The 12,501-nt window shown below is 35.9% G+C and overlaps 1 protein-coding gene across 4 annotated transcripts in view; it reads left to right on the top strand.

Moving 5' to 3' along the window:
- LOC106879043 (prolow-density lipoprotein receptor-related protein 1) overlaps window positions 1-12,501 on the top strand; it is a 315,430-nt gene that overhangs the window by 160,020 nt on the left and 142,909 nt on the right. For all 4 annotated transcript variants that reach the window (XM_089340178.1, XM_089340176.1, XM_089340175.1 and 1 more), the window contains 8 exons: window positions 593-764; window positions 2,112-2,331; window positions 4,030-4,231; window positions 5,436-5,555; window positions 6,887-7,042; window positions 7,261-7,386; window positions 8,889-9,008; window positions 10,472-10,578. In XM_089340178.1, the coding sequence (XP_089196304.1) occupies window positions 593-764; window positions 2,112-2,331; window positions 4,030-4,231; window positions 5,436-5,555; window positions 6,887-7,042; window positions 7,261-7,386; window positions 8,889-9,008; window positions 10,472-10,578 (1,223 nt within the window). The remainder of the gene's footprint in view (window positions 1-592; window positions 765-2,111; window positions 2,332-4,029; window positions 4,232-5,435; window positions 5,556-6,886; window positions 7,043-7,260; window positions 7,387-8,888; window positions 9,009-10,471; window positions 10,579-12,501) is intronic.

The following is a 12,501-nucleotide window of genomic DNA, read 5'->3' on the forward strand; positions in this document are numbered from 1 at the left end:
ATTAGTCCAAACAAGTCACCCGACCAGATGATGATAGCAACGATTTACTTACAACCTGTTATTCTGTTCTAAGTTGATATTCTGGCCCTGTGCCAAAATCAGAATCTGTTAAGAGTAGTGAACTGGCAGAATCAATACTTCAGACAAAATATTGATTTGAAATTTTAGCGCAAAGCCAGCAATTTCAAGGAAGCCGGTAAGTCGATTACATCAACCCCTTTGCTCAACTGGTACTTATTTTATCAACCCCAAAAGGATGATATGCAAAGTCATCCTTGATGGAGTTTGAATTCAGAACATAAAGACGGACAAAATGCCTGGCATGCTAACAATTCTGCCAGCTCACCACCTTAACACATTGGACAAAATATTTAGTGGTATTTCTTCTGACCCATTGTTTTTTGGGGTTTTTTTTTGAGTTGAAATCCTTCTAATGTCAACTTCCTTTCATCCTTTTAAGGTCAATAAAATAAGAGTACCTGTCAAATACTGGAATCAAAGGACAAGTTATATAATAGATATGTAATTAAATATATGTAACTCTTTCTGAATGCTGAGTTCTATCTTTTTTATTTATTTTCCTGTCTTTTAGGGACCATAACATGTGGCGGACTGGCTATAGACCCCCTTGGAAGAAATCTTTTCTGGACTGATCAACGTCTTCAGACAATCAATGTTCTCAATTTGGACCACAGAGAAAGCTGGAAAGTGATTACTACTAACACAATACACCCGAAAGCTATTGTGGTGGATCCACTGGAAGGGTAACAACAACACCACCACTACCTTCTTCTTTTTCTTCTTCTATTTCTTTTTCGTCTTCTTCTTCTTCTTCTTCTTCTTATTATTATTTTATGTTTGACTTTTGCTTTGCATTTGTACAAGTTGGATCCAAGTCTCACCCAGAGACCTCAAGAGACAATAAGTTAGAAGTCCATGTAGGTGTTATGCCTAGGGTACCATATATTTGGATTTGTACAGTTTTGTTCTAGTGAATGTTTAAGAAACCATAAGAAAATTGTGTGTTTGTTTTGAAATTTGAGATCACATAGACAGTATTTTACGTAGGATATGGGCAGTTCCCATGAGCACTATCTTTTGAACTTCAGCCATTTTGGGGTTTCCTGGTATCTGAGCTAGGTAGTAATCAGCCCGTTTCGCTGTCATTCCCAGGGCACCTATGACAATAGGTATTATTTTCGTCTTCAGATTCCACATTTTGCTAATTTCTATTTCCAGATCTTTATATATGCTCAGTTTTTGGTAGGTCTTGACATACGTTTATATTATTATTATTATTATTATTATTATTATTATTATTATTATTATTATTATTATTATTATTATTATTATTATTATTATCACCCATTTATTTTCCATGTTCCTGTTACTATTCACTAAAATAATGAATTTAGTATATTAGCTTTATCTAAATTAAGCTGGTGTTTGGAACATAAATGAGCATGAAATTTTGTTGTAAGAAGTTTTAACTTGAAGTTTGTTCCATAGAACCAAAGGCAGTCTCATGTGAGTTAGTATTTAAGGGATTCATGTTTAATATCACTGAAGGCAGTAAATTAGCAGTAATAGAGCATCAAATAGAAAACTTTGATCTGAGTCTCTGCTTCTTGAGTTCAAATCCCACCAAGGTTAGATTTCCCCTTTATCCTTTCAAGGTTGATAAAATAGAGTATCACCAATCCTAGGTGGGTGAATTGGTGGAATTGTTAGAGAAGTGGACGGGAAGCTGTGCAATAACTGTTACCCCGTTTCTTTTCATCAGGAGAAATGGGTGGAAAAGAATGAAGAGAAACAAACACTGACATTTATTTTTGGAGATGCAATCAATAGATAAAATCAGAAACCTAATGTTCTTTGTTTCAATCAGATCAACTACCATTACTACCACCACTGCCATATTTCACATCACTACTACTATCACCATCATCACCACAGGAAATCATTTCCATTAAAATTCTATGAGGGTAATTCGTTGAAAAAAAATATGTTTTATTCACTTCCATGAACTTTATTGTTGCTGTTGTCATTAACTTTTTCTTTGTTAACTAATTAACCTAATTAACCAATCAATTAATTACTGTTCATTACAGACACATTTACTGGACTAACTGGGTCTATTACCCTGTCAACTCGACTGCGACAGCAACAATCCAACGTGCTAATATGGATGGATCTGATCAAGAAACTTTTGTATCAGGGAAGGAACTTTTCCCAACTGGTCTCTTTTTAGATTCTGTAAATAAAGAACTTTATTGGGCAGATTCCTCCTTTAACAAGATTGAAAAAACTAGTTTAACTGGAACTGTAGAGGTTTGTGAAAACAATTTCTTTATTATTGCTGTCCTTGACCTATCTCCATCACTCTCTCTCATCCATCCTCTGTCTCTCTCTCTTCCCTTCTTCCTCTCTATCTCCTCTTCTCATTCTCTCCTGGTCCACTTTTTCACTCCCTCTCTTCCTATGTCACTTCCACCTCTATCCTCCTTAGTATCGTCATTTAGCATCTTTCCCATGCTGGCATGGGTTGGATGGTTTGACAGGAGCTCGCAATGTCAGAAGCTGCACTAGGTTTCATAGTCTGTTTCGGGTTGGTTTCTGCATCTGGATGCCTTTTCTAATGCCAACTACTTTAGAGAGTGTACTGGGTACTTGGCACCACACACATATACACACATGTGTGTGTTTATTTGTTTGTATGTATGTATAAAAACTGGCACTCTGCTTCAATTTTTGAAGACACGTTTTTTCTCTTCCTTCCTCAGTTATAAAGAAAACTTCAGTGTCTTAGCCTTGCCTAGTTACAAGTTGATCATCACTAGTGCTGGTACCACAAAAATATACAAACACCGAGCACATTCTGTAAGATGGTTAGTGTTAAGAACATCCAGCTACAGACACCATCCCCAGGAAGACACTGGTGCATGATGCAGGCCTCTGATTCCTCAGACTCTGCTGAACCATCCAACCCATGCCAGCATGGAAACCGGACATTAAATGATTCTTATGAGGTTACTTCTGCTAGATGCACCATATTAAATGAAGGCTTAGTAGCAAGCCATTCCTCAAATACGCAGTAATGAATATCTTATGTAAGAAGTGTGACCAGTTTGAAGTTTTGTACTTCAATGTATTTTTGTAATTATGGAGTTTGAAGAGTTTAATAAGATATTTTGAAATCATTGATTGTTCTTTGGAATTCATGACTTTGAAATGAATTGATTGTAGTTATGTGTTTTGGAATATGTAATAATGCTTTTGAAATAATTAGATTGTAATAATCTGTTTTACAATGCATATTATTGTATTATGAAATTATTTGATTGTACACTACTACAGTCGAATAATACACCTAGGAATTAATTTAGTGCAAATAAAAAGGAAAAACACGTTTTCTTTTATTTTTTCAATATCTTTTGACTTGTTTGATAATATTTTTAACAATACACACACACATATGCAAACACATACACACACACAGTCAACACATGAGATCGAGAGATTCTTGGTATAGAAAACAGTTAGTAGCACTCAAATTTGAATTTAGATTCCGATATCTTTATGAGGGACCAATTCTGTCAGATATAGAGTAGCTATGAGCTATGGAGACAATTATGTGGACAAACAAATCAAATATAACAGCCTGGGTTTGACATACAAAATATTTGCCTCTGTGTGTGTGTGTGTGTGAGAGAGAGAGAGAGAAAGTGAGGTAAGTTAGCTGACTTGTTAGTGTGTTGAATAAAACCCCTTGTCTTATTTATTTTGGCTCTGCTCTGTGTTCAAGTGTTGCTGAGATTAACATTGAGTCAATTCTTTTCTTTCTTTCTTTCTGTGTGTGTGTGTGCATCTCTCTCTCTCTCTCTCTCTCTCTCTCTCTCTCTCTCTCTCTTTCCCTCTGACAGGTATGCTTATGCCTCTGAATTAAATTTTCGATTTATATTTATCTATAGTATGTTTTACTTTCTTCTAACCTAATAATAATAATAATAATAAAATTTCTCTCTTCAGCGTAAAGAGGTTCTCTCTTCTAAAATAGACCCTCAGCTCCATTACCCCAATGATTTGGTTGTCCACAACGGTATTCTCTACTACACTGCCTCAGCATCCTTGAATGCTTACAACCTGAAAACTAAAGACCATTACACACTCCGAAGTGCTGACAGCATCCTCTCACACAGCTTAACACTTTTCTCAAAGAAACTTCCTCCTGGTAATAAAACTGTTATCTATCTTATTTTTCGATATTTGAAAATATTTTCCTATCATTATGATTGTCTTCTTTCCAGCTACTCCTACCTACATTTATTTACATGATACAGATTAACCTTGTATCTCTACAGCAAGACAACAATGTGCCTGTCTCTCTCTATCATACTTAAGCCCCTCAGCACTTAGCATGAAGTTACCTCCCCCTTTACTTAAACCCCACTTAGTCAAGAGGTTTTTTTTTGTGTTCCAAGTTATCTGGTGACATCACTAGTCAGTGTCACAGAAAAAGGTATCTTAATACACTATGTAAAGTTATTGGCATCAGGATGGGTACCCAGCCATAGAAACTGTGCCAAAGCTGACTTTGGAAGTGAACACAGTCCTCCAGCTTGCTGGACCCTGTTAAGCCATTCAACTCATGCCAGCATTTTAGACTGTTGTTAAATCATGATGTTGATGATGATGATGGTGATAACATAGTCCAGCTGTTACCATCCATTTATAATCCAGAGCCCTCCTTTCATTGAATGATGCTTTTCAAATATACCTCCCACCCACCACCATCACCATCCTATGCATGGGTTGGATGGTTTGACCAGAGCTGGCTTGGTGCCACATATTTCAGTCCTTTGTCATCTAAGATAAAGCAAAAAATGATTATTTTAATCCCGCAGAACCTAATTTTGAACACTGGTGTATTATCCATATTTTCTTATACTGTTCCATCAAAATTGTGTCTTTTCAAAGATATTTGCATGGACCAGTGCTCCCTATGTTAAACTTTTATAGAAATTATTAAAGGCCAGGACTTAGATAACACGATTCAACTGGACCTTGGTCCTTCATCAGTCATGTTTTTTCTTCGCTGATAACACTATGTCCAACTCATATTCAAATTCCAAGAAAAAAGTGTTTTGATAATGTGGTTAAAATACAAATATTATTACCAGGCTTATTTATGTTAGTTCTCTAAAAACAATTACAACCCTTCATAGATGCAATCCTCTCTCTCTCATAGTCAAACTGAACCTGGAACCACATGGTTGGGGATCAAACTTCTTAATCTTGCAGCCAAGCCTGCACCTCGCTATTTTTTTAAATCTTCTGTGATAAATTTTGGAACCACTGGCTTAGAGGTTTCATCATTGATGTGTGTGTGTGTGATACATTTAGATATTAAAGTTTTACTTTTCTATAAACTTTAGGCAACAACAAATGCAGTGAGGACAATGGCGGTTGTTCAGATCTGTGTCTCTCCCTCACTGGTGAAAATTATGTCTGTGCTTGTCCTGCTGGAAAAGAACTTAACAACAACACCTGTATAGGTAAGATTCACTGTATGTTAAATATCCCTTTTGTTTGTTTGTTGTGGTTCAACTTGGTGACAAATTTTCGAAGAGGGACTTCCCCTTCTCCTCTAAACTGACATTCACCATTGACAATTCTTTCACCTGTGTATCCTATTCACTGTCTACCTCTGTCCCTATCTCTAACCATTTATTATACTCTTTTAACAAACACTCTCACACATTTACCTACCCACTCACTCTTCCATGGGCTTCTATCCCTATTCTTTCTCTTATATTTTCTCTTGTACTTCAAGGACACACCCTTGCCATCTCTTTCTCTTTTTCCAACTGGAGAAGCCACATATCTCTTCTTCAACAAGACATCTGTTCCTGCCTCTCTATCATACTTCTCAACATCTGACATAAAGCCACCTCCCTCAGTATTACACTTTCTTCCTCGGTGGAGGAGTCTTGTCTTGCAAATTACTTAGTGACCTCACTGGTGCTGGTGCCTTTTACAAAGCAATCAGAACATTCTGTAAATTGGTTGGCATTAGGAACAGCATCTTGCCATAGAAACCATACCAAAGCAGACATTGAAATTTGGTGCAGTCCTCTGACTCACCAGTTCCTCTCAAACCAAGTTATGTCAGCATGGAAAGCAGACATTAAACAATGATGATAGACTCAATGAGATGGCAAATTTTGGGTGGATGAGCACAACAAGGCTACAAATTTTGGGGCAGGGACCGTAGTTTGTTAAATCAACTTCAGTACTTCTTTGCTATTTATTTTATTACCACCCTACCATCCTGGGAAGAAGGCAGGAGGCAAAGTCAACTTCGGTAGGGTTTGAACTCAGAATGTAAAGTGATGTAAATAAAGACTTTAAAACATTTAATTTATCACCTTTACTAATCCTGCCATCTACCACTAACCCCACCACCACTACACCTATAACCCACCATCACAACCACCAACACCATAAATACCATTAACAACACTACAACTGCAAACAACAACACTACCACTACGGGCAACAACACTCCCACAGCAAACAACAGCATTACCACTACAAACAGCAACAATACTACTGCTACAGGCAGCAACACTACCACTGTAAACACCATCATCATTACCATCAACACTAATAACACCATTAGTACCACTAACAACACCATTAGTACCACTAACATTATCACCACCACTACCATTACCACCCAACACCAATACTACTTCTATGAGCACCATCACCACCACCACCACCACCAATAACACCAGACCATCTCTGCACTTTTGTGTTCAATCATAACAATGTTATTTTGAATTGATATAAAATGACATGATTGAATTTTATGATTTTTCAGCAATTAAGGGATACGTGCAACCAGATAAATGCAAAGCACAAGATGAATTTTCCTGTAACAATGGTTTTTGTATAACCAATGAGTGGGTGTGTGATGGAGACAATGACTGTGGAGATAATTCTGATGAGAACAGTACCTTCATTGAAGGAGGATGTGGTAAGTAAAAACAAAAAAACAAAAAGAGAGAAAAAAATGTTGCTGTTCTCTCTAAATCTCTCTAAAATGTGTGTATGCTTGTATATATGTGTATGCATATATTTATATATGTAATATGTGTGTGTGTATATATGTATAATTGTATCATACTGTATTGTACTGTGTTGTACATGACATTGTTGTATATCATACTTATTGTGTTCCTTTCCGTTTTTTAGGTACAACTGTGTGCAACAGTGACATGTTCCGTTGTAACAACAAATGTATTCTTCAACAGTGGATGTGTGATGGGGAGAAAGACTGTTTAAATGGTGATGATGAAGCTCCACAGAACTGCAACAGATGTAAGTTGGTGCTATTTTACCAGCAACCATTCTTTAAAAGAAAATCAAAAGAGAAAAAAGCTGTCATGGGATGTATATCATTTGCTGTCCATAGTTTTAATTACTGCAATACCAACTGACTTTCTGCCCCCCCCCCCCTCTGCCTCACACACACACCTGCTTAGACATACTCAGACATGTTTTATCATTTAAGTGACTTTCAGTTTCAGTCCTTGATTCACTGGCCCCTCCTAACACCTTGAAATCCCAAATTCTCTGTGTGTACCTTAACCATTCCATCCTCTCTCTCTTTCTCTTATCAATGATGAAAACCTCTCACTAGAAATAACAACCAAATCTTCCATGAATCACATCCTGCTTTCTTAACAAAAATGACGGACCATATTGCATATTGTAGTTTGAGATAAACTGGACAGGTTGATCATGGTTAGAATGCTTTGGTCATAGGTATGTTCAGTCAGGGATAATGTGGGGCCACCAACCATTTCATCCATGCAAGCATGAATGAAATAATTATTTCTTCAGCTCCCTGTAAAACACAGTACCAAATGAAACTGCAGGAATCAGTCTGTTTTGAATCATATGACATCACATAAAACATAAAACCTTGTTTACATTCATTTTGAAAGAAGTGAGAAACTCTCTACTGTAAAAGAGAGAACTAATTTGTTTTGTCATTTGCTGTTATTCTGTTACAGAATCATTACAGGGTTAGGATTTTATTACTTAAAAAGTTTTCAGCAGAATGTTAGGTGCTAGTATAGAATTATTACTTAATATTATTTTTAAGGCATCAAGCTGACAGAATCATTAGTGTGTTGGATAAAATGCTTAATGCCATATCTTCTGGTCATATATTCAAACTTCAGATTCCACTGAGGTCAACTTTGCCTTTCTTCCTTTCAGAGTGGATAAAATAAGTACCAGTAGAGCACTAGGGTTTATGTAGTTGACTGGCCGAATCCCTCCAATTTTCTGGCTTTGTGCCTATAGAAGAAAGAATTATTATTACTATTGGGTTGACTTTGCCTTTCATCCTTTCAGGGTCGATAAAATAAGTACCAGTTGAACACTGGGGTCGATGTAATCAACTTGCCCCCTCCCTGATATTGTTGGCCTTGTACCAAAATTTGAAACCATTATTACTATTATTATTATTATTATTATTGTGGTTGAAAGTTACAGAACTGTTAGCATGCCAAACAAAATACTTAGCATCACCTTGTCAATCTTTACATTCTGAATTCAAATTTAACCAAAATCAACTTTGCCTTTCATCCTTTTGGGATTGATAAAATAAGTATCAGTCAAGTACTGGGGTCAGTGAAATCAACTCCTTCCTGCCCTCAAAAATTGCTGGACTTGTACCAAAATTTGAAACCATTATTGTTATAAATATTATTAGTAGTATTAGTATTATTCATATTAAACTCTGTAAAAACCAATGTGTAACTGTGTTGGTAAAAATATAGAATGTATTCCATTTTCTTCAAACTCTGCAGCTCGTGAATGTCTTCCTAATCACCGGATGTGTACAAGTGTTGGTCGGTGTATCCCTGAGAATTGGTGGTGTGACCATGATCAAGACTGCCCTGGTGGTGAAGACGAAGATGATAAATGCAGTAAGTATTTTAATTACCTCCCTTCCCTGTTAACACAGTTTGATCTCTCAGCGGGTTTACTTTCACCAGAGCTGACTATTGTAGAAATCACACAGTTGAGTTGTTACTGAAACACATGTGCTGTGGGCTTGCGTATGTATGTGTGTGCACGTGTGTGTGCCTACATACTGATTGATGTTCATGTGTGCATGCCTGCGCGTGTAAACAGTCATTGATGTATATGCATATGGACATTTCTCTCTGTGTGTGCTGTCGTTCATATATGTATGCAATGGCATATATACATTAATGTGTAGGTATGTGAATATGTATGCATTTGTTTGTTTTTTATTTCCTTGGAGATATTCATGTGTGTCAGTTTGTATGTGAGCATTTCTTTATGTATATGTGTCTGCACACATGCTCGTGTGTGTATGTTTGTCTACATGATACATAATGAGTACAGCATGACTGAATGGGTTAAGAAGCTTGTATTGCAATCATGAGTTTCTGGGTTCAATCCCACTATGTGACATGTCAGAGCAAGTGCTTTTTACCTCAGCATCAGGTTTGCCCAAGTGTCTTGGGTGGAACTGGATAAACCAAAACTGTGAAAATCCATCTGATGGATACCACATGTAATCTAATGTGACAACAGATGCATCACACTGGGTGTCACAGTGATTCCACCCAAGAATTTACATGTGTGGAGTAGGCCAGTTGATTTAATAACTAAATAACTTCCCAACCACATGGCTCTGGGTTCAGTCCCAATATGTGTGTCTTCTGCTATAGCCTCAGGCCAAACAAAGCCTTATGAATGGATCTGGTAGATGGTAACTGAAAGAAGAATGTCATGTGTATACATATATATATATATATATATATGCATGTGTGTCTGTGTTTGTCCCTCACCACCATTTGACAACTGGTGTTGGTATGTTAATGTTCCTGTAACTTAGCAGTTCCGCACAATGGATAGATAGAACAAGTACCAGGCTTTAAAAAAATAAGTACTGGGATCGATTGATTCAACTAAAAGATTCTTCATGGTGGTGCCCCAGCATGGCCATAGTCTTATGACTAAAATAGATAGATAAAATATCACTATCATTATCACTCTTATCATCATCATCATCATTATCATCATTTACCGTCCCTGTTTCATGCTTGCATTGGTTTGTTTGGTTTGATAGGATTCAACAGGTCCCAAAACTGCATCATGGCCCAATGTCTGCTTTGACATGGTTTCTGCAGCTTCCAAATGCCATCCACTTTACAGAGGGTATTTGTTCTTCATGGTGCCAACACTAGTAAGGTTGCTATGCAGCCTGCAAAACTATGATCCCCTCTAACTAAATAAGGTGATGGTAAAGAGAAAGGCAGTTTTATTGTCAAAATCAACAAAGATATATTAACAATATACATCTCATTTCATTGTTCATTTAATCATGCAATCTTTTTCTTTTTGTTACTTTTTCTAGTTTACTCCACCTGTAAACCAGATTATTTTCAATGCACCAATGGGCGATGTATACCTTATGAACACCGATGTGACCGAGAGAATGATTGTCCTGATGGATCCGATGAGGTTGGTATGCTTCACAATAATAAGTATTGTTGGTGTTTGTGGAATGCAGGCATTGGTATGGTTGTGAGGTTAAGAAGTTCGCCTCACAGCCATGTGGTTTCAGGTTCAGTCCCACTATATGGCACTTAGGGCAAGTATTTTTTACAATAGCCCTGATCAATGCTTTGAAAGTGAATTTGGTAAACAGAAACTGTATGAAAGTATGTCACGTGTAAGTATGTATATATTTGAAACATCAATTATATATATAAACCAAGCTGCCTACTTCCTCCCTCTACTTCTGTTTGCCTCCTTCAGCCATTCTGCCTTTAAATTTCACTGCATTATGATTTGAAATGTTAGATACTTATCGCTTTACCCTGATGATGGATCTACCTAATGTTTATATGCTTCCACTACTGGTTGCATATCTTTGACATTTTGTGAACTACATCTGACAACATTATGAATTAATTCCAAGCCCCCCAGAAACAGCTGTTGGACCTGTAACGCCAAATATCTATCCTTAATTTTCTGTGTCTTTGTACTCTGTATAAGTTTGCTATGTTAATAAATATATGAAATTTATATATTTATACATGAATATTCATCATCTGAATATTTTCAGTCTTTATTTTCTCTCTGTTTACATGTATATATATATATATATATATTGTATATGTAGCTCAAACAGTCTTCTTTACTTGCATAACTCTCTCTCTCTCTCTCTCTCTCTCTCTCTCTATATATATATATATATATATATATATATATATATTAGCAGAAAGACCACTCTCCTGGCGTTTTTCTGCTAGCTACTTGATAGTATTTTCACATTTGATTCCCAATTCTAATCATTTTTATAATATTTTACGTCTAATTATTTCTTTGTATGATAGTGCTCACTTGCTCTGTGAATATTGCTTTCGTTACTTTATCAGCCATGATATGTCTTTTTTAAACAAACATCATGTTAGTCCAACTATGTTTAATTTGCAAAAAAAATAGCAGTGATCACATAGAGATATTTTAATACCTATAGCATATCAAGTAGCCATAGTAACAAATTCACTTGATTATTCTTAGATAACGACAGAAAGTAAATAAGTCACATGAGTTCGAAGCTTCACTAAGTTTTGTTAAGTTGTCCAATAAAAATTTTTTCCAGTTTGTATAAACAATAAACTGAGGGCATTTATACAGCGAATTTAAATCAACAAAATATCTGATTTCCACATCTGAAATAACGAAATAAAACTTGAAATTTAAAAAATTGCAATGAATATATATTAAATAAATTATTATTAATGAAAACGATTAGAGGCGGGAGAGAGAGAACAGGAGACTGTGTTGCAAATGAAACATAAAATTTCGCTAGAACATAATATTGTCTATCAAATGTTAAAACCTACTCCGCAGTGAACATAAAGCTTGGCAACAAATATTTAAATTTGTGATATTAAATAATAACAGACTCTTTGAAACTACCTTTTCATCAATATATATTAACAGGGATTTATAAAAATTTTATAAAAATTTTCCAGAGAGTCAAACATGGCTATTATGGAGGATGTGACTAATTAACTAATGGACATTACAGAAATTTATATATGGATATGTAGCTGTGTCAATCTGTTATATATATTTGTTATTAATAATTGGCAGTACTTACATAGGTGTGTGTGTGTATATATATATATATATATATACTAGCAGAGGCACCCGGCGTTGCTCGGGAATGAAATTGTTGCTTATATACTTGAAGAAAAAAAGGCAAAATATGCTGTATAGAAATTTGAGGACATTCTGTAGATGGACTCTCAGATGAATGATGGCTGGGCGCCTCTCATGAATGGGGAAAATTGAAGATGTGCCAAAAAGCCTCATTGGTACTTGGAAACTTTTACGAAAATTAAAATGGGGATTAAATGAAAAAATGATTTA

The sequence above is a fragment of the Octopus bimaculoides genome, chromosome 23 (genome assembly GCF_046866305.1).
Source record: "Octopus bimaculoides isolate indiv1 chromosome 23, ASM4686630v1, whole genome shotgun sequence".
In the NCBI taxonomy this organism is placed as follows: domain Eukaryota; kingdom Metazoa; phylum Mollusca; class Cephalopoda; order Octopoda; family Octopodidae; genus Octopus; species Octopus bimaculoides.